Raw genomic sequence first — 23,361 nt, forward strand, 5'->3', positions numbered from 1 at the left:
GGAAGCCTCCTTTACTCTTTCATCTGAATAGTTTATAATTTTGTTAATTCTGTCTTGTACTGGAGAAAGAAAAACTGCACCCATGGCTAGGAGGAGGACCAAATGAGTAGGTGCCTGAAAAACACATGGAATAAACTGAGATTTCAGGAGCTGTAAATGGCAGCTTGAGGGATAGCAGCTTGGAAAGAAATCTGCTCCCATGTTTTAAGTGGGAAGAGGTGACTAAATACATTTCATGTTAAGTGCCTTCTGGCTGGGTTTATTTCAGCAAAATGTTTGCAGAAAGGCCTATTGATTTTCTCCTCTCACATCCCAAAATTATTTATTCTGAACAACTTCTCTATTGTCTGTCCTCTTATCATTTATTTTTCTAGTTGTTGATCCTGTTCTGTGCCTCTGTACAAAGCTACATCAGATACAAATGTGAAGGTTCCAGTTGCCCACAGGACTTGGCGTGGTTGTAGTAAAACTGGCCAATCTCGTTAGATTTCTCAAACAAACCAAATAAACAGCGAGCAGTAGGCTAGACCTTAGTGCAATAGACTGTAAATTCTGATGGTCTTGCTCGTGGTTGTTCCCTCCTTTTCTGTTAAAAGATGAAGGCTGAAAATGTTAGAAGATTTTCTGTTAGTGTTTAGTGTGGGACTTATTCTGCTCCTCTTGAAGGTGGCAGATACTGACAAAACTCCCACTGATTTCAGGAAGGCAGTACTAGACTGGACCTTGCAAAGTTCTAAAAATTCTACCAAATTTCTATAATGAAAGATTAAATTACATAAAAAATATTTTAATCAGTATATTTTCAGAAAAACCCAACCCCCTAAGTATTCTCCCCATCTATGTAATTGTCCATCTTAGTCCTTTTACCTCCTCTTCTCCCATACAAAACTGAGAAAAGCCTAATTTCCTTAACTACTGGTTGAAACAGTTTTCTCTTTACAGAGGGGTAAGAGTTGGCTGTGAGCCAACTGCAATTGTAAACACTCCCTCAGACTTGAGGGCCTTGCTTTAGGTGTCAATATGTTTAAGCATAATTTGATTCTATTGTCATCACACATTTTCGATAATTTTATATGGTTTTTAGATGCTTTTCAGATACAGTGTAGGCTTGTGGGGTTTTTTTCCTAGCTCTTACTGATTGCCTTAGAGCTTTCTCATGATCCTTTTGCATAATGTAACCTGCTTTGAGACACGCTGACTGAGGTCATTACTTTATGAATATATTACCCCAATTAGGAGTTTTAATGTGATGCTTTCAGCTTCAAGGGCGACCAGATTACAGGCCATCTGGCAAGGCACGACATACATATGATGTGGGTAGCTAATACTGTAAGAACCTAAATGCTTACCCTGAGGTTCAGTATCATGCTTTGTTAGAGGGATGACTGAAGGGATATTATGTGGTGGTCAGGGACTGGCAAGTTCCTTTTGTGCAGGATCCTTCTCAGTGTGGTTTGGGGGAGTCTGAAGATTTCATAGCTTATGCTGTTTACTCTTATAATCATTGTTGCACATGCATACTCATGTGTTCATCTAGTCCAGCTATCTGATTTGCTAACATTTACTAATTTTGCTAAACAACACAGTTAGGAACTCAAGGCAATACCAAAAATAACACAAACCTGTTACTCCGCTTTATTTTGTGTATCTACGAGCGAAATCATCACTTCCACATTTTTCCAATTCTTCTGCAGGTTATTCAACATCAGGCGCTAAGTGACAAGATGCAAACATTTATGCTCTTAGAGCTTGGATTTTCAAATACTTTTAAGCTGATAGAATCTCCAAAAGAATTGGTCCTATGCTATTGCTACCTCTCTGGCTTTTTGTTCTGTCCCTACAGTGGTTTTGGTTATACTGGCATGAATGTTTGCATGGCCAGACAATGAATCAGATCAGGGAGCTGATTTAACTTGAAACTAATCTGGTGTGGGGGCAAAAAAAAACCAACGTTATTTGTTCTCCTTTCCACACCCCTATTTATGCAAGCGAGAGAGGGAAGGTGACCTGGGGATATGAATGAAGGTGGAAGACAGGGGACAACAGCTTTTTGTGGTAGCACCAATTAAAGGTATTTGGAAATTACACCCTTGCATTTTCATCTCTTCTGTACCCTGTGCTGGTTTGCCAGGAAGCAGTTTTGATTCTGAGCCTGTGATTTCCAAGTGTGCTTCCCGAGTGGTGGTGGCAGCTGACGTAGCAGTCATTGCTTGCTCTTGCTCCTGCTCTCACATTGTGTCAGCCACTCTGTACTTTGTATTCAGTGATGATTTTTCTCCCTGCCCTTCACTCCCAGCACTTTTCTTCAAAACAGAGTTGGGACATCTACCTTCCCTGCTTCTGCAGCTCCTCCTCACTTCCTCACTACTGGTTTTAATTTTAATTGTCCACTTTGGAAGGATGAATGCACTTTTCCCAGAAACTGCTTTATACCTCTGTTTCATCTACACAGAAAAGGAAAATTGGAATGATGCTAAAAACGTTGGGAAGCATGGAGGTTGAGGGATTTGTGTCTGCTTAGCTTACAAATAGAATTCTTTAGAGGTCCCCATTTCCCTGCTTAGTCTCCTTCCTTCTTGAAATTTCAAAGCCTAACTATTTACCTATGCTGTTTGACACTTATAACACAGTATTTTAACTATGGGTACTCTATTTGTTGTTGTAATCTTAAAGGCTTTCATGCCAGTTTATGCCTGTCCAACTAGTTTATCTAACACAGGTATTTTGGGGGTAGACTGACTTCTCTTTGCTCCTGCCTGGGACTCTAGTATATCTATATCTATGAAAACATGCCACACTATAACTTCAGTAGAGAAAGAAATCTGAAAATTCCACCATGAGTCTGCAGTTGCTATTAGCTTGAGGGAGTCAAATGGTGTATCATGATCATAAATATGCACTGTTTGTTCCCCAGACCCATCACCATGTTCTAAGCAAGTGGTGACATGCAAGCATTTGGGAAACAAATGTGAAGACCCTTTATTGTTAGCAAAAACAGATGGTGAATACCCAAGCACAGTCTATCATCTTGAATCTTATTTACAGGTATCTTCTCTGTGTCCTGGCTGTAGGAAAGGATTTGTGTAATCCTGTAAATGCTGGCTACAGAAGGAGGGGTTGAGCAATGAAGTCTTTGGGTTAGAGATGATTTTTAGGTGCTGACTTTTATGTAGAGATCATTGCATGTTTTTCTTATGTCTTAGTTCCAATAGGCATAGCAGTAGAACATTAACCACTTACTGGATAATGTAGAGCAAAATGCTCAGAGTTTCCACTGCATTTGAATCTGAGATATATAAGCATATGCTACCCAATATCTGGAGGAAACTAATGTGCCATAAGGATAACATGTTCAATATTTCTTCATAAAAATCTCTGAATAAATATTTCTCAGAAATCTGCTCATGCTTGCACAGTATAGCGGGAAAATGTTCTCTTTTTCTCTCATTACTCAAATTCAAGCACAGAATTATTATATGGAAAAGTGAAAAAGGTGTCTGGAAGAGAGGAGGCATTTTTTGTGTGCAAGTTCTATGGCAGGAAACAAAATATATAGAGCTCAGTTCAGAACGTACTCTGAATAACCTAGTTTTCCTCCATATCTCTCTTTAGAACTTCTATTCCATCCTGTGTGGTAGAATGCGATTTTCTTTGAGTATCCAGAAATGTGTTAGATAATTTTTAAAACACTGTGTGTGTCATCTTGCTGGGCTGCATGGTCTTACTGAAACTGCTGTCTCACTAGTATGTTATTCCATATTTTTATATACCATTGAACAACCAAACCATTGTGCAATTATGTAATATTTGTTTGTGAATTCTTCCTCAAATGTTTGGGTACAAATTGCTTTTATTGTTGTTTGGGTTTGCATTTTAAAAATTGGTGGGGAAAAAAAGGAAGAAGAAAATAGATTCAGAAAGCCTCTGGTATATAAACAATGAAGTGCATTCCTTAAGCCAGTCTAGTAACACTTCGAGTATTCTCCCTGAAACTAGTACTGGTATATTTACTTCTTTGCTGTTCGTTACAACTTGTATCTCAGTTGCCTGCAATATTTGCTATACCAGTTGAAGTACAATGAAGTAATATTTGCACTCTTTCTAAGTGTATTTTTGTCTGATTGCAGGCAAAAGTACTGTCAATTTGAAGGCCAGTTTGTTTGTCAAGAAACGTGGGATATAATTATAGAATAAACACATCTATGGTGATTGTGTAATGTTGTTGATAAATTGCTTTTACCACTCACGACTAAGCTAACTTGTGTTATCCCGTGGTGGTTGGTAACAGACACCATTTTTCCTCTTCTGATGTTGGATGTCAAAGGGTTGGGTTTGGTTTTAGTTGTGCTTTCTTGTGATATTTTTGTGAGATACAACTGAAATCTTGATTCTCATTCTCTGCAGCTGACCCCAATTTGGCTCGCCTGCAGCCCTATTCCAGGGCTTTGCCCTCAGCATGGAGTAGGCTGCTTTCCAGATATCCCCTCCTCTTCAAACCACCTCTTTGGACTAGGATGTAATCCTACCACAGCATTGAGGGCTGTTTAAAAACCAGTCTAGATTTAGCCTGTGCACCTTCTTCAGCCACTGAGGTTCAGGAGAAGCACTAGTGATGAGGGATCCTGAATGTAGTCAGCTGTTGGGTTTGGGATCTTCAGGCCTGTGCTTCTCTCTTGAAGGTAGGGTTCTATTTGGTTGGAGGTAGTAGTCCTGCAATTATTATGCAAGGTAACCAGTGATGTCTGATGTTATGGAGTTATCTTTTCATCACTTGCTATTTCAGACAGAGAAGCTGCCACCCTGACGAAGGGTACCTAGCCGAGTTGTGACATGGGGCTCTGCATCAGTCAGAACCATCCTATTTTCAGGGCTTAGCCACTGGAGTTTTGCCACCTCTCGTCTAGTATCGTAGCTCTGGTTTTCACGTCTGGAAACTTTTCTGTAAGTTAGCATATGAGGAATAAGGTGCAAGATACTGATGAGTAGATCCGTGTTTAAGATTCTAACAGATGAACAGATCCATAAGTAGGCTTGCTGCTGCCAAAAAAAAAAAAAAAAAAAAAAAAAAGGATGTTTAGTTCCTTCCTCAGCTGGGTGGTTCTTTGTCTTCATTGGACCTTTGGTAACATGGCACAACTCGCCTTACCTACCAGAACATGACGTATCTGCTTTCACGTTCCCTTTTGGAGCCAGTTCAAGTGCGTTTAGTGTATCAAATACACTGGGTTGAGTGAACACCAGAGACTGTGCAAAAGAGAACTTGCAAATGTGTAACATAGGGGAGTGTGACGTGATGCAACCCATCACTGCTAGAATGGAGGGCTATTACAGCAGCGGTGGCACGCATCTCCCCTGACTCTGGTCCTTGTTTCTAGCCAGGTCAGCTAGTTTGCCTTGAAACAGCCTTTCTTGTGAGACAGTGAGTCTGTTATGTTTACAAACTGGTATTATATGCTATGTGTTTAGACAGGTGAGAGTTCTTTAATGTATGCAGCCTTCTTGAGTAGCAGTGTAGCATCTGCAACTTTTTTTTTTTTTTTTTTGTGGGAACCCTTGAGGGTATTTGTTCTCTAACTGTGGTGCCTGAATGCAACATGTCTGACTGAAGATAGCTTACATGTGGGACGCTCTAGAGCCAATCAACACTATTATTTTGTTTGGCAAGGAGCGATGTTGGAAAACTATTGCTTCCACATATTGTTAATCCTGTAGTAAAAGGTCCAATTCTCTCATGTCTAGCAGAAGGGCGTCAGGGAGCTGTTCCCTTCCCTGTGGGATTTTCTAGTGGTATTTAAATTTCATGTGTTTTAGGGAAATACGATCTACTGCTGATAAGGTAATAGTTTCCTTCTGTTCAAGTAGACTGTAAAAAAATTTGGCAGAGCTTCTTTATAGTGGACAGGAATATAACATGAAAATATCTCATTTAAAAAAACCCGGTATGCATAACTGTCGACTGTATCCTGTATATATAATATATATCTTATGTATAATTACACAGAGCATGCATAACATTGCTGCTCTTGAAGCAAGTTCTAGCCAAAGGAATAAATAAAGCTTTCAAAGCATTTGGGGTTTGATTTATTGTTTGGGCCAAATTCTTTGCTGAGTTTATGTGCATCAAACCTGGCTGGCAGTGACCCAGGAAGAGTGTTTCATGAATAGCAGCATGATTAAAGCCAGCACAGCTTGCTCTTCTATGTTACAGGGCTGTGATCATTTCAGTGCACAGGAATGTCCTTGGGTGGAGCGTGCCATCCTGCTGCTTGTGCAGTTCCGCTGGGAGAGACCTCAAGTTTTTTCTGTCTCATAGAACTTCCCCCCCCAGCATGGGTAGTCACTTGAAGCTTTAAAAATAAGAGGAAATAAATAGCTCATTTATATTTTTTTTTACAGATTTATTAACTATGCACTTGCAGTAATTTGTTTGAAGTTAAATTAATTGGTTTTAAATCAAGACCTCTTAATAGAATTGGGTAATTTTGATTTCCAGGTGGCTTTGCCAAATAGCACTAAACCCACGTCCAACTATGAACATGTAACTTGAGTAAGCACAGCACCACTGACCTCATCCTGTTACTATAGGTCTTTATTTTATATTGTGATTGGGCAGAGGAAGTTTGATGTATACAGATTTTAAAAATCTAAGCCATGCTTGTGATAGGGCCTGATTTAGAAGTCTTAGTTGTTTAAAGATCCATTATAAGGAGATTCCTTTAGTTCATATCTAACCTCTTACCTTGGAAGATGATGGCAAATATATCATTTTCATTTTCTCTACAAGAAACAGCTGAACTCTTGAATTTGTCTAGTGCAGGAAGTGTTGGAGAGGTCATGCTCAGGAAGGTGGTTTGTTCATTCTCCACGGCTGATGACTGAAGTCCAGTTAGCATTTGCTAGAACAGGTACAGCCCTACAGCTCTATCTATTGTTCATAACCAGTGCTTGCTCCTCACCTGACCAGCAGAAGTAATATCTCCCCATCTGTTCCGGCTAGCAATATTTGTTGCATGATTCATACCTGCCACAGACAAGTTTGTAAGTCCTGTTGCACTCACCAGTGGAAACATTCATCTGCCCTAAAAAAAGAAATGACATCTTCCAAATTTATTGTACATCAATTTTCAAATAATAAGGCTAATAAAATGTTTGGATGTTCTTTGTGGTTTAAATCTCACTCTTTGGTTTAATCGTGAAGGGTTTCACATCTCATTTTGAAATGTTCAGCAAGTGTTTCCGCAATGACATGCACATAACTATCCCTATAATTTTCTTGTGTGTACGAGAGTTTGACCTTAACAGCAGGTGCTTATAACATTCTTGTCCCAGGGGAAAAAAAAAATCCCTTATCTCTGAGTTTTTACTCTGGGAAGTATAAATATTTGTTTTTGAAACAAAAATTGGCTCTTGGAAATTAACGTGCTCAAATGAACGTACTTTTCAAAATGCAGCACTACAGTACGAGAAATATTATCTGTAGTTCTGTCTTACTGCTTTTTTTTCTCTGTAGGGTAAACCTACTGATTAAAATTGAGACAACTGAAAATTATAGATGAAGCATATGGTGCTGCAACACAGACGTGTGTGTGTATATATATATATATATATATATAAAATGTATGTGTGTATATATATATAAAATGTATGTATATGAACAACTTGCCAAACAAGTGATCCACTTTTTTAGGCTTTCCACTTCATAATGTTTAAGTAGATACAGAGTGAAAAATCTTCCAGAGCCTTCTCTACTTGGCAAAAGTTAACTAGCATTTCTGGAGTAGTTATTCTAGTGATTCTTTCCATTTTCCAGGATTGTATGTTTTCCTGAGTGTGCATCCATTCTGGAATAAAATACATGCAGATAGGATTGGCTGAGAGTAGTTCAGCTAGTTAAAGTATCTACAAATACCCAAGCCATAGCATGCTGCAGTTAGTGTGCAATTTTTTAAATGCAAGGTCACCTTCAAATCATTTACGACTGTCAGTATAGAAGATATTAGTAGCTCACGCAATCATAGTATTTCACACGTGCAGCTTGGAGAGGCAAAAAGAAAGTGTTTGATTGTATTTGTCAGCAATACAAAATAATCTACTGTTGATGAGCTTTGTCCTTCTCTCACAGTCACAAGGACAGGGCATCTGTAGGCCACATTTTAGGACTCTGCAGGCTGCATTTGGTATTTGGGCTGCATGTTGAGCAATCTTCACTTAAAACCTACAAGGCAATTACCTACAACGTGCTCGAAGATGAGACCTTCCAATCTTGTAAGATTATTTGGTGGCTGCCGGTTGCACTCTTGAAACACAATCACATCATTACATTCTTCTAAAAAAAAAAAGAAAAGAAAGAACATAACTGCATTTATCGTATTTGATCATTGACCCATGAGAATCATGCTTCATGCTCTTCATCCTGCTTCACAAAAAAAAAGGATACCTCTGGAAACCAGCACTTCTTATCTTGTGTAAGCAACTATGAATGTGGAGGTGTATTAAAGCACAACAGCAATAAGTGGCCACAGATGGGGGACATGTGTTGACCATTTAGGAGAGAAAAGGTATTGATTTGCTTCTTTGTGTGCCTGATATCTTTGTGTAAAAGAGCAGGTGGTTACAAACATGGATATAGGTGTGCGTGTCTAGCTATAGCTATTTTTTTGGAGAGAGTATACCTGTTGGGGTTATTGGAAAACCAGCTGTGTATAAAGCTTCTCTGCTTTAATCTTTTATGCAGCACACTAGGGTTTATGTGATTTATACTGTCTGTGTATCCATTGTGTACATCTAAGAAATACCTTTCCCAAGCAGAAATACAAAAGAGTGTCATGTTTGTAAATGGTGAAGGAGGTCACCAGTGTGTATGTGTATTTATTTCTATTTATATTAACGCCAAAAAAGGCTTTTGAAGAACTGGTAGGTAGTCAGTATCGGAAATTTTTGTTAACCAGAACCTGTCTTTATCAGCTTTTGCTGTTACAAAATCTGTTTTCATATCCGGAGTTGAAGAGAGTGCCTTCTCCCCAAGAGTGCACACCAGCTACAGTTTAGAGCAATCAAAAATGGTTCTGCTGCAGTTCTTCTTCCCTCCATGTCTCCAGCTACATATTCCCGACCCCCTGCCCCATTGCTCCTCACAGGAAAGCAGTTCAGAAGACTAAAGTGGCAGAAATCTAACCCAGAGAATGACTTTTCCTCTTTCTTTTTTGCAGAAAAACTGAAGTAAATACTTAGTATTTTAATATTTTGGTACTGTACTGAATGTTACTTTATATTTTTGTAGATTTATAGTATGTAATTTGCAAAGAAAATTAAGCGTGGTGCACATTTGCATTTAGTTTTCAGACTTCTCGTGAATACGTCTTATGAGAATACTTTTGTACTTAGCACAGCTTTAAAGGAAGAATATTCGTGGTACAGCTTCAAAAAGTGCTGAAGTAAGTCAGGAAATATTAATTATAAGATTGAACATTCAGCCTTAACTCTTCCTTTTTGCATGCTTACATGAAAAATAAAAATCTTAAACCCTACAATTAGGTTGATCTCATCACATGCTTTTTAATAGATACCATTGCATTGGAGCAAATCCTCTTGTCTACGTGTTTTATGCAAGTCTGTGTTCTGTGTGGCTTCTGGAGTTAAAATGGTTGACCTGAAGCTCTTTGTGAATTAAGGACCTGTTCCAGTCTACTCGTTCATCTTAGCTGGGTAGTTAGTGGAAAGAACTAGGCACCTCAAAAAGGCAGTTTGGTCCCCTCTATCTCGGTCACCTGTCTTCAATGGGGTGAAGTGCCCTCTGAGGGCAGATCTGTCTGTTGACCATAAAACAAAGTTGTATCTTGGATCAGATGGCTAGCAGGGAGAGGGATAGCGTTAGACAAGGTGGTCTGGAAAGCTAACATTCTATTAGGTCAGTTACAGGGGAAAAGATAAAACTGTTTATGTAGAGGGAAAGGAGAGAGATAACCTTTATAAAATGTGAATAATATATGGCTGTAAAAATTAATGAAGTGGGGAGGGAAGGGGTTGAAAAAATGTAATGGCTAACTTATCATTTTTGTTCAGAAAAGCATTCAATTTTAAGATGTCATTGAAAGACTTTATTGATCCAATTATTTCTGAATACTCTGATGCAAAAAAAATGGTTTTTTTCTTTAATTTTAGGACATTATTAATTCAAGATTGAAGATCTGGGAATGACCTACATCAGCATTTTTACCTATTGCACCCTGATTCCTAATTTTGCAACTGATCCCTTAAATACTTTCTTGCACACACTATTGTGGCAAAGAAAAACTTAAATAAAATTTAGGATCTCCTTAGTAACCGAAGACAAGCTATGGTTTACACTTCTATAACTGTGGATTACACGCAAAAAAACAATTTAGTTGTCAACAGATTTCAACAAAGGTTTCTTTAAATCCTTTCTTTTTCTCCCATAAAGAAACAACACAAATAGAAGATCCCAGGAAACAATGGAGGCAAGAACAAGAGAGAATGTTAAAAGATTATCTTATGGTAGCCCAGGACGCTCTCAGTACTCAGAAAGAACTGTACCAGGTGAAAGAACAGAGGCTAGCACTTGCACTGGAGGAGTATATACGGTTGAATGATGCCTACAAAGAAAAATCAAGCTCTCGTACAAGCTGTAAGTACAGTAGAGAATACAGTATAACTTTGATCTGTGCCTTGCAGGGGATTCTGTTTCTCTTTAGGATGAGTTTTCAAGGTTTGCTATGAACAACTTGTACTCTGGCTTTTTTGGAGATAGCATCTCTACTTTTTTTTTTTTTAAATATATATAAAGGTGTTCTGCTGGAGAGAACCCTCTTCTCTCTGCTACAATTGAACTCCTTTGAGCCGTGGTTTAGAGCATTTGGCTCTGAAATCTATTTTGTCATGCAGTTTGTCAGAACAAAGTTCTGCCAAATCTAGTTTCAAAGTAAATAGGGTCTCTTGCACTTCATGGCTGCAAACTGAAATGACCCTACTGTGTTGACAGGTGTCTGCAACAAATGAAGAAAGGAATTTGTTGCTGCTTTATACCAATAGTGTACAATAATTATTTTAGCCTGTGTGCAGTGATCAGAGATGAAGTAGAGAAACATTAGTTAGAGTGTTGGGCAAGGAATTGGCATGCAGTAAAGTGCTGTCAGGGGCCTGTCATTGTCCAAACATCTCTCTTAATAGATGGTGTGATAAAAGTAACGTGTGCAGCTGTGGAAGAACTGAGCGGCAGACCTCCAAAGCTTCTGAATAAATCTGCTTTTCAGAAGTCTCCTTAGAATATACAACTTCCAGGTGGAGGTGACTGCAAGATGGCTCGGATAGAATAGGATAAAAAAGCAAAGGATAGAAAGCCAGGGAGAATGAGGTGCTACTTTAGGATACCGGGATAGGCAAAGGAGGAGAGATGCCAAATAGTGGTAGGGGAAAAAGGGAAAGATTTTGATTTTTTCATTAATTACATCCATCCTGCTCTGCTGGCGACTTTATAAAAGGGTATCTATATATTTTAAAGTATTATATGTTTTTCTGCATGCTAAAGTTTTAGATCAATGTGGATTCATCAAGGAAGAAGGGACTAATTAATGATTTAAAACTACTTAAATACTTTTTTCTTTTTTGTCTTTTTAAAAAAGTATTCTCAGGCTCCTCATCAAGCACAAAGTATGACCCTGACATTCTGAAGGCTGAAATCTCCACTACAAGATTAAGGGTGAGAGTGATTAACTCCTATTAATTTCTATTCTGTGGGCAAAGTTTACGACTGTAGAATGCAAAGCCTCAACTAGAAGAGGTATCTTGTACCCTGACACTGAAACCTCCTAATAGTCTCATTAAATACCATTCAGAGGTTTTTAAAGCTGTCTCTGTTGCTCTCAAATAAAATATTTTGAGGAAACTTTGACAGATATTCTAGTTAGATGTGGATTTAAATAAAACTGATAATTATTTTCACTTGTTTGCTTCTGTTTTTAAAAGCAAGAGTAGAAACCTTTAGGTGAAAATAAAGTAATAGGACAAGATGAGCTGCAGCTAGGCGATTTGGTTTTTACACTATTTTTCTTCTGCAAGAAATGCTACATGAACTGCAAATTCACAAATTTCTGTTGGTTTAAAAAGCATTTCTCAATAATGGTTTGAAACTTCACTCTGTTGTCAAAATGGAACAGTTTGGATCAAGAATGAAAGTTTGTGTTCACATTTTGGAATTGCTAGTAAACAGAAAACCATTATTTGGTCAACTCTTTAATATTGTTACTGACAGACTCCATGTAAAGAACTTGTATTCATGGGTTAGTCTCTACTGAATTAATCTTGAATAAGAAGGAAATGCCGTGGAAGACATTTTAAATCTATATAGAGAGTTCATTTAGTTAAGCAGTGGTGTATAACGCTCTGTGGTTAGCCTGGGTTTTCTGTAGTTAGTAATGAAAAAAAATCAGCTCAAACCACGCAGGTCAAAAAGACAGCACCCCACAACATCGTCCTTCAATGAGGGAAGTCTGTGGGAGCAGAAGCAGCACAACCAACAGCAGTTCCTCAGCTCTTCCATTGCCCCCTCCTGGTTTCCACACAGAGCAGCACGCATAGAAGCCTCCAGTAACAACTATCTTCACATGGCCTAAGAGTTATGATTGGGAGTCTAATTAATGTTTAAAAGGAACAGTGGAATAGCTCGTTAAAATTTTAAAATCCAGTATAAACCAGGGATGGAATACACCATAAAACTGGCGTCTGGATGTTGCCCTCCTGACTGCTTGTGTACACCTGTTCAGCCTTAACTAGTCTCAATTTGTAGTCCCTTATCCTTTAAGGAAAAGCAAAGGTGGTTATTTGAGAGAACTTATTTCAGCAGTGGAGGAGGTGGGAGGAAACAATTTCTAAGTTTAGTTAGGAGAATTAGCAGCAGTACGGACCCTGTCAGGAACAAGAATGAAAAGAGAAAGTAAGAGCTTCTTCCTAAAATGAGTGGAGCAGTAACAGATGTTCCCTTTGACAAGGGGATAACTAGTATATTTGGGAGATTAACAGTGTTGTTGAAGAGCAAAACACATGACCAGATTTAAATATAGTTAGCTGAAAGTCAAAGAGGGGGAAATTCAGACCTGATCCTGTGCTCAGTTTTTCCCATTATTTAGCTCTGATCACTTCCCAGCTCAAGATGCAGAAACGCTGAATCACTTCTTGGCTACAGGTCTACAGTTTGCTTGTTTGTTCACTGAGGAGAGAGGCAGATGTGTTAATCAGAATAATTCATTTTTGGAGGTGCTTTCCTCTCTGTTGTTTCTTGGAGTCAAGGAGCCTGATATCCTTCTGGTTCCCAACACCTGATTTATTGGCTTTGCTGAATCCAAGTTGCATATGTGCCTAAAAGGGATAACCTGAATCTTGTCTGCAGAGTTTAGAAAGGTGCAGTCCAAGAATATCTGTGTCAGCATAAAGTATGTTGTCATCCAAAGTCACCGGATATGAAAATCCATTGAGATAAGAAGTTGAGCCCTGTGATGCTAGGGCTGAAAGTGGTTTTCATGGAAGGTGGCAAGAGAGGTACCACTGTTATCATAGTTTACCCTTATTTAAATGTTTGAGGATGCTTGCTAATATTCCACCTTTTGGCATTTCATGGTATGTGCATGCATGGACTCAATGGGAAGCAAAGTTAGTCATTAGTAAGCTGCTAGCCAGCTAGTTAGAATTTGCACATTGTTAAAACTATTAAGTCAGGTGTACTAAATTAATTTCTTTCACACTGGCTGAGGTTTACAGGTATCATCAGGTTAATGGTGGATGGAGGGGGAAACTCAGCATTTGAGGAAGTTCTGAATCAGCCTTGGTCCTTTTCCTTGTAATCTGTGCCTAATATATACACGTGGGGCCTTTTGGATACCTGAATTGCCTTTTGTGCAATGGGTTTTGGAGAAAATATGACAGAAATCAGCTGTCAAATAAGCAGGAGAAGAAAGACCTTTCTCACAAGTTTCAAACTGAAGGATCTGATCCAGCAGTGGACTTTGAGTGGAGCCATTGGAGCCTTTATTAGTAATCAGTAACATAATTCAAACAACACAAAGCATATGCGATCACAGTATGTTTTATGCGGAAGCAGCAAGTAGGGGATGTATCTTTATAAAATAACAAGGTGAGGGTTTTTGTGCTGTTCCATTAGCACTTGAGTGCTGGGAAATAGAAGGGGGTTAGCACAGGAGCCTTCTTGAAGACGCAGTTAGAAGGAGGAAGCGAGACGCCTGTCAGGAGACTTAAGATGATATGCAGAAGCAATAGGAAAGAGGGTGAAGGATAAAACAAGTGAAGAGTTGTGAAAAAACAGGAATTATATGAAAGTTTTGAAGGAGAAGACAAGGAGCACGAGAACAGTTTAATGCAAGTATAATGCAGTAAACACAGTGTATATTATGATGTAGGTCACGTTGTTCTAGGATAATGTGCCTAACTCACATTTCTTGATAATGAAATGATGATGAATTACAGCAAAGGACACTCAGATGATGATCTTGAGGAAAAACGTAAGGGTTTCTGAGAGATCCAATCCTCTAAGTTGAAATTACGTGTGCCTTCTGCTATTAATATGAATTCACATTTCTGATTTAAAAAAAAAAAGTTCAGCCATTCTGCATTTCTCAGAAGTGTTGGCACTTCTTTTGCATTTTACACGTTACCTGGAACACAGAGGTGATATCTGTCCATTAATCAGAATGCTTGAGAGATTATTCTTGGGGTTTTCGTACTAGTCAGGGAAGAAATAGTTGAGGAGTGCTGAATGTGTTACTTGAGAGCATTGCCTGTTTATCATGATAAACATACTATTTAATATGGTCAAAATAAGAAGTTTTCTCTCAAGTAAATCAACTAGTGGTAGTTTCCAAAAGCCTGAACCTAACCCTTCGTCTAGAGAACAGATTTTGCTTCAGAGAAAATAGAGATTGAAAGCATTTTATTTCTGTTACAGAAGATTCATTAGCCAGAAGCTATAAACTTGAACGCCTAAGTATCATTCACAAACCCATACAAAGACCCTTCAAATCACTGGTGATTTTAGACATACAAAGCTTTTTAAATCTCTGGAAAAGCTCCAGCAGCTGCTGAAACTCTGTATTTTTAGTCACCTGGCATGTTGAGAATATCACCTTTTTAAAATTTTTTTTATTTGAAGAATAGTGCTAAATAGGAAACCTGAGGAGATCTGGATACAAAAAGTCTTAGAAACATTTTGAAATTAATTTCAGTTAAATTGCTCAAAATTACTCATTTTTATAAAAAAACAATCTTCAAGAGAGTTGAATATCCAAGGACCTACAAGAAAACAGGCATGAATTTGACAGTAGTAGGTGAAAGCAGGGGACTTCCAGCAGTCTTTTCCTTTTTCACTTTACTGATTGGAAATTTAAAAACCTTAACAATATCTGGCTAACATGTAGAGTGCAAGCAAGCCATGTATAGAGGTATAAATACCAAAATTTGTGACTTCACATTTCAAGGAGGCATTTCTGCCTCTGTATATGCTGAAAATGAATTTTAATATGTGTTAAAGTGCACTCCTTTGTACGTGATCCAGAAACTTTGATTTAGTATGTTTGTGAAGTATGACTTAAAAATCATATGGAGTATTTTTTATTTAATCTTCATAGATACATATTTTGTAGTGTACTCGTGTCTGCTTTGTATCTGAAATAGTAATATTAAGATTGAAAAGCAATTGATCATGCAAATTTAGGGAAATTGAGAAATGTTTTCCCAAAGACATTTCTGTTAAATAGACGCATGTGATTGCATTCCCAGTGTATTTGGTGATTGCTGTCTTTGAATTAAATGAATGTGAATTTTATGTTTAGGTATCCAGTGTCTGCATACAAAGCTTCATAAGAAAGGATGGTTCGTGGGGCAGGGGGGAAAGAGTCCACGCTTTGTCTGTTACAGTGCAAATGACTTGAGAGCTTCCTGGAATGAAAAAGTGAAAATATAATAAGCCTAAAAATAAACAGGCATGTCCCTGTAGGACAGTTGGAATGCATGCTTAACAAGTGAGAAGTAAATGACTTGTTAAAGTCCTCTCAGGTTTAATAACACAGTGTGGTACCGATACAAATAAGGAATGTGATTTAATCTGCTTGTGTCCCTTTAATACTGAAGCATGTTGCCCATAGACATGAGGAAGAGAACAGATCCTTTTGTTTTTAATATGTGTCAGTAGAGCAATTTACTCTCTTTTTCTTTTTTTGTGTTTCATCTGAGGTAGAGAATACATTAATTGTTCAAAGCCATGTGTTATGCCGTTTAACAAGAGGAATTTTCTAACTCTTGCTTTGATTTAACACAAGGTTAAGAAGCTGAAGAGAGAACTCTCTCAGATGAAGCAAGAACTGCTGTACAAGGAACAGGGCTTTGAAACACTGCAACAGTGAGTAAAAGAAAATAGTTGAAACTGACTTAATTCAGTCACCCAATTTATTTTCTTGGCATGGAATTGAATCCATCTTCTGTGAGAGAATTATTGGGGTTGGGGGGAAATGAGAACCTAATAACTCTTTTTGTTGTATTTAGGAAGCAGGAAATATGTTGAAATGGCAAACCTATTGTGCAAATGTTAACATGAGAAATCTGTTCCCCCTCCAATTTATTTTTTTTCCATGAGGTAGCCTGTGTTGCAGAGAGGCAGAAAGAAGCGCAGTGGTTAAGAGTCCTGAGGAAGAATTTATCATACGTGCTTCGTATGTCCTATTTAAAAATCTGAAAATCTAATTAGGTCTGTCTTTCTTCTTTCCCCATCACTGCGAGAGAAAGGGGAGGAAGGGTGATCTTCTCAGAGGTGTAAATGGTGCACAACTGTGCAGGGTTTGAAATGAGTCACAATATGAGGATTAGAGACCTGACTTTCTTTGTTCCAGTTGCTGGCATGCCTGCTGTCCAAAGGGCTGATGCTGAACTGGGTGAGCATTCTGAGGGTTTAACGAGTTGGATTATTAGGGAATGAACATTTTTCAGTCTGAGCACTCCCTGCTGCTCCTGATTTGCAAAGTTGGGCCCTGAAATATTAAACATTGCTGGAACTGTCACCACAGAGAACTTGCTGCAGAAGAAACCTCATGAGCAAGTGTGTTTTCTTGAGTAATGTGAACAGAAACTTATTAATGCTAGTTGTTTTCTGTATTTTGGTGTGTACCCAACATATTAAGGCTACAGTTACACCATAAAATGCTGAGCTGTGTGCTCTTAATACATTAGTCCTAGTTGCAGAAGCAATGTTGCGTCATTAGCGTAATATTGTCTTCATTAATTTACCCTTCTTCTCAGGACCCCCTGTGTATGGCGTCAAACTGTCAGATAAGTTATAAACTCTCTCCTGGAGATCTTGCAGAATATATAAGGAAGGTGGATAAAAGGTGGGAGAAGGGAAGTGGGTTTCTATCTTCCAGGCAGAGTACTAGAATGCAGAGAAGTGATTTGCAAAGGATGACAGAACATCTGTGTTTGGAGATGAGACATTGGGTTTCAGTTCCCATTTCTAACCAAAATATGTTGTAGGCTATTGCCTGTGTATTTTAATGGAACAGTTCTATACAGTATAAGATTTCTTTTTTAAGTGGGAGAAAAAAAATCTGGTCCAGGAAATGACCAGTTGTAACTAAAGACATGCCAAAATGAAAACACTCTTCTGGTATGAAGAATTTGAAGATAATTGGGAACTGAAAAGCCTCAGCACCTTAGGAGGATGCTAGTCAAGTGTCTATCTTTCATTTTGACTGGGACAGAAATGTAAGGTTTGTTTATTATTTAAGTGCATAAAGACTAGCAAGGAGTGAAGAGAGAAAAGGATAGTTAATTGAATTCATTTAACCATAAATCAGGTTTCATTTAAAGCAAAATTTAGAAGAAAGACGTATTGATTCTAAAGCTTAGGGTAATAAAAACTCATGCTGCTGTCCCAGGATTAAAGGTTAGCCAATCATGCTGGTTTTATTATATTAATTCAACAATGAAGTATTGTTTTAAAGCAGCTTGCTCACAAGCCATTTTGATAGGAATCCAAAGCATGTTTCAGAAACTGTCAACAGCATTCCACAGAAACACAATGGACGTTTGTTTTTAGAATTCAGTCAGCCACTTTCAAACAGTCCTAATCCCATTAATTCAAAACAGGAAGATGGAGTATCTTATATGTCGGAGATCCTTCTTGTCCATCTTAATTATATACAGAATAAAGCAGTTGTGATTTGAATGTGACACATCATATTACTAGGCAGCATGTGGTGCATTACCAACTGTTCATTCATGATCTCTATTGTTGGTATATCCTGTATCTGTTTGACCTTAGGAACCTGATAAGTTACCAAAAATTTTGTGTTGTCAGACATTAAGTGCCTCCCTATGAAAGAGTTTCAGGAACTTTCAAGGTGAAACAAATCCTCCTTGAATAGGAATCTGAGTGCTGAGTCACACAGGTAATTTTCTTACACAAATGCAGTTCTAGTTTGGACAAAAACTGAACTACGGAGAGAGAAAAAAAGACAAGCTCACAGCTTTAAAGACCACTTTAGAACCTTGATGTCTTTGTGCACAAAACTGGAAATAAAATAAAATACCGTTACAAGCGTTCCATGCGAGTTTGTTCTTGCAGGGAATGCTTGAGATCACTTCTGATCGTTAAAATGTTTGTTCATTCCTCACTCACAAGTTAATATCTTCTAGCAAAGATGATGACTGATGATAAAAACAGAAATCCAATTGCATTAGAAACAACAGCCATTTTCACAAAAGTCAAGCATCTAGTATAGAGTACATTCTTTTAAAATATCATGAAGCGCAGCTGCAGTCATTTCTATGGTGCTATGAAATACTCAGTTATACCACAGGTCAGAGAAGTGTGTTTACAAACTGTACTTAGTGAAGTAAATAAGGAAATACTAAAATGAAATACCTCTAAGTTTGGGGGCTTTTTGTTTTGTTGTTTTCAAGTTCCAGATTTGAAAATCGTTGATAGCCCAGGAATCTAATAAATTGTCTGATGTGTGACATATGGTATTAATTATCCAGAGATTTTGTGAATAAAGAGAGCCTGGCGACTGGCTAAGCAGAACAGCTGTTCTAGATTGTTAATGCCTAGGATTACTGTGAACAAGAGGAAGCTGAGACAAGAGAGAAGCTGGTTATGCTTCTTCTCTGCAAGGCTGATTAGTACCAAGAAGCTTGCCTGTCTGCCCACGTGATGGTGTAGGTCTGGGTAGAGGAATACTATGAGTAGTAAATTCTGATTCTGTAAGGATTACAAACCATTAATAGTATGAAAAGTGTACCCGAAAGCTGCTTCTGTGCTGCAGAGTGTTCTGGTGGGGATGGGAATTTTGACTGTGGTGTCAGCGATACTGCTGTGCTCTTGGTAGCATGTGTTGGAGTCTTTAGTGCTCTGTGCCCCTTATGTCTTTAAGACTGGATCAACTAAAATTGATTGTGGAGTCTCTGCCTCTGGTAAGGACCCAGTAGTTTAGCTGAAGCGGTTTTAAACTTAACAGAAGTATTTTTGCATTAAATTTCCTTATGTCAGCAAGAGCCATTCACTGGGCACTGTGTGTGTGTTAGCTTCACATTTTTGCCAGGGGTTAAGTATTTTAATGGAGACTTCAATGTCCTTTTTCCCCTTTGCATGTCTATTACAGGAAACGTTATCTTTTCCCTCCTTCCCTTCAGTTCTCTATGCTTCTGCTTGAAGCAGAACAGCAGAGGTATTAGTATTATTTTCTGTATCTGGTGTTAATATTCTCTCTCTCCACAGAATTGACCAAAAAATGTCTGGAGGCCAGAGTGGGTATGAACTGTGTGAGGCCAAAGCCATCCTGAGCGAACTGAAGTCGATTAGAAAGGCAATAAGTTCAGGGGAGAGAGAAAAACAAGATTTAATGAAGGTATTTTGAATGGTTGATGTCAGTTTTGTGTGGATTTGTTTTAGCACAACTCACATTCCTGATGATGAATACTTTCCATTTTATGCTTCTTAAGGGATTCTCAAAATTCTTTGAGCCAAACTAGTATTAAAATTGATTTGGAGATGCAGAAACTGAATCCTGTGACATTCCTAGTTCAAAAAACCACTTTATGTCAGCCAGAAAATGCAGATTTCTGAACTATGTAAGGTACAATGCATATGTTACTTCTAAACCACAATTTAAAATATTAACTGGACAAAATTCAGTTTGTGTTTTTCACTCTCTTTCCATTTCTGAAAGCAGATCTTTTTTTTTTTTTTTAATCATCCAAATATTTAATTGGTTGACAACTTAAAAGAGGCACAAAACCACGAGTAGTTTTTACATTGTCACAGGTGTTGGTCACCCCTAGTGTCACCTACTAACTAGTTGATTAAAAGGATAGTTTACTTAATAGGAAGTAAAGCCAGAATTATTATATTTGAACATTTTATGTAAACTTGTTCTGGAGGTAAACTGGTGTAAATATGGTAAAATGTAAAGAAACTTTAACACCACCTCCTTCTCTGTTTCCTGGACAGAGTCTTGCAAAGCTGAGAGAGAAATTCAATCTTGACCAGACCATTGGGACCTCTGAAGCAGACTTGAGTTCCAGCTCTGTAAACTCGCGGCTGTGTTTTTCTAGACAAACTCTGGATACAGGGTCTCAGACTGACATTTCTGGTGAGGTGAGCTTTTTTCTGTTTTGTCAAATGTAAAGAGAAATTGAATCGCAATGCCGCAGTTAATGGACTTGGAATCAAATGGTTGTTTACTGTTGCTAATGGGTATATATGATATACATGTTTGAGAGAATTACTTAGAATCCCACTTAAATTTTAAATCAAGATTCAGATTAACTGGATATGTTTGGCGTGAAGCATTTATGACAATCTGATTTAATAGAATAGTTCCAGTACAGTGAAGATGAACATAACTAGACAGTATCTTTCAGATCTGTTTATAGGATACGTTTCACCTTACAGACTTAATTCAATATGAAGATGTTTTTAATTTACAGAAACGAGATCTCAGAATTTAAATGTGCAGTTGCATTTCATGCAGCTGAGAAAGCTGTTAGTGGGACACTTGTTTAGTGATTCATTTAAACCTCTGTTTCACTAATGATATATTTACACACGCGGAAAGTTATGCTTAATTTTGGTAACTTTAAGTTCTGTGAGCTGAGTTTATAAGGAAGAGGCTGTACAAGGTTTTCCAAACAAAGAGCTAAGCTTGTCTGTGTTTTGTAACAAATTTATTGAAGTCTTACTTTGAAATGCACTGACTTAGTTCCAGATTCTGAGTTCAGCAGAGTTCAAAATATGAGATCAAAATTTTGGGTGCAATCACTGCAAGACTTCTTTGAAAAATTCTCTTATTTTACTCTCATGGAATATGGATGACTGGTAGCATAGTAGTTAAAAATCGATTATTGTATCACAAGAAAACAGCATTCATCTGTACATGTGCGAAGATTCCTAACTAGACATTTAACAGCAAATGCATGGCTGCAGGCGAGTATAGTTTTATTTTTTAAGTTGTAATTTTTCTAGCCTGTGCACAGGTTCTTGTTGATTCATTTAAAAGCTTCACACGGTAATAAGGCTAATATTATTTTTTTTTCTCAACAGGTTGGAACAAGAAGTAGATCAAATTTAGCAGAGAGGGTCAGACTAAGTCTTCAATATGAAGAAGCTAAAAGAAGGTAATAGGGTTAGTTGCTTTAAGTAGCTGTCTTCAGTTGGCAAGGTGCTTTAGCTCTGCAGCGCTAACCTTGTGCTGGCAGTGACATCTAGTGGTGGCTTCTCTGTGGGCATCGCTGCAGAGCGTTCCTTTTCCTTCAGGATGCAAGCAGACTTTGACGAGCAGTTGGTGCTTTTGAACAGCAGGTCTTGCATTTAATGCTAAGACGAGTGCGTTAAGAATATGTGGACACTGACAAATTAATGGCAGTTGTAGGATTAAGGGAATAGAGTGAGCAGGCTTTCCACTGAAAGGAGTAGCCGGGTTATTTATGTTCATTATATCCTTCTTTGGGATACTCATCTCAGTTCACTGTGCCACTGAAGGCTCTTCAATTTTAGAGGTGCTTCAGACTTTCTGTGCAGATTTAGTAGGTTTAATTATTTCTTTTTTTTTTTTTTTCCCCTGGCACTTTGGATAATTTAAATACTTGTTATCACTGTAGGGTTGGGGTTTTTAATGAGTTTAACCTGAGGAGAAAAGAAATCAGGAACTGCTCCACTGATGAATGTGGAATGCCTTTCAAATAAAGTTCTTCAGCAGTTGCTCTTGAAAGCAGTGCCATTTTGATTAATTGCCACAGCACTGAAGGACTGAGCATCAGAAAGCAGAACATTTGGGGTTAGAATGACGTGTCGTCTGGTGCACCAGAAGCGCTGCACAATACCGGGGGAGACTTGTTATTTAAGAAAAAAAAAGTAAGCATGTGTGGGATCTCTCTAATAATGTATTAATAGTATTGTATTATCTTCTGATACTTTTCTCAAAATTAGATGTCAGCTATTCAGAAGCCTTATAGGGTTTTTTTAATGGAGGTGATTAAGGAAAATGGAAGTCTAAAAGGATATCTGACACTCAAAGTTGCTCTTTTACTCTAAAGAATGAAACAAGGCAATAAAAATAAAAAAAAATAGCACTTTTCCCCAGATTAAAACTGTGTCTGCATGTCATTTAATCTGAGATTTAAGTATTATTTCAGTTGCAATACCGTCACGTGGTCAATTACAAAACTAGGAAAAGAAATTTGCAGGTTATAAATATCATGTAAAGGCATAGCTAGTTTTTATGTTTAAAAGGTAAGAGGCTGCCCAATCAACATTTATTTTTGCCTGATTTCAAATACATACCCTCCTCATACGCAGTAGAAGCTGCCAGCCTTGCTGGTAACAACAGTAATCCCTTATATCCTCTTTACAGACCATAAAACTTTATTATATAATCAATATATTCATCAAAGAGTGCTAAGGCTGTTGTGTTTGTTCAGCATTGAACATGTATGATTGGCTCAGAATCATCATGTATATAATATTAATTGTCAGATAGTGTTTTAGATGCAGATAAATGGATTTTTTTTTTTCTTATCAGGAGTGATTGATCCAAAACCAAATCATCCCATTTTAACAATGTCTTGATACCAAGAAGTCCCAGCATTGTGGTTTATCTCTCTTTTGTAGGAAAAAAAAATTCCTGGCAGTAAATCAGTTTACCATATCTACCAGTAAACCCAGAAAAAACTCCAAACCACCACCACAACAACCACAAAAACAAACCACACACAAAAAAAGCATCAGCAGCAATAAAACTGCAAAGCCAAACCAAAAACCCACCAGTACAACATTCAAAGTATGTGGAATAT

General features: G+C 37.9%; 1 protein-coding gene across 4 annotated transcripts in view; it reads left to right on the plus strand.

The window, feature by feature from the left end:
• WWC2 (WW and C2 domain containing 2) overlaps positions 1-23,361 on the plus strand; it is a 298,844-nt gene that overhangs the window by 39,948 nt on the left and 235,535 nt on the right. For all 4 annotated transcript variants that reach the window (XR_011337363.1, XM_069855898.1, XM_069855899.1 and 1 more), the window contains exons 3-8: positions 10,442-10,645; positions 11,640-11,716; positions 16,341-16,420; positions 19,790-19,919; positions 20,522-20,668; positions 21,614-21,687. Coding sequence is in view for 3 of the 4 variants with exons in the window: in XM_069855898.1 (XP_069711999.1) it covers positions 10,442-10,645; positions 11,640-11,716; positions 16,341-16,420; positions 19,790-19,919; positions 20,522-20,668; positions 21,614-21,687 (712 nt within the window). In the remaining variant the exon portion in view is untranslated. The remainder of the gene's footprint in view (positions 1-10,441; positions 10,646-11,639; positions 11,717-16,340; positions 16,421-19,789; positions 19,920-20,521; positions 20,669-21,613; positions 21,688-23,361) is intronic.

The sequence above is a fragment of the Phaenicophaeus curvirostris genome, chromosome 4 (genome assembly GCF_032191515.1).
Source record: "Phaenicophaeus curvirostris isolate KB17595 chromosome 4, BPBGC_Pcur_1.0, whole genome shotgun sequence".
Lineage (NCBI taxonomy): Eukaryota > Metazoa > Chordata > Aves > Cuculiformes > Cuculidae > Phaenicophaeus > Phaenicophaeus curvirostris.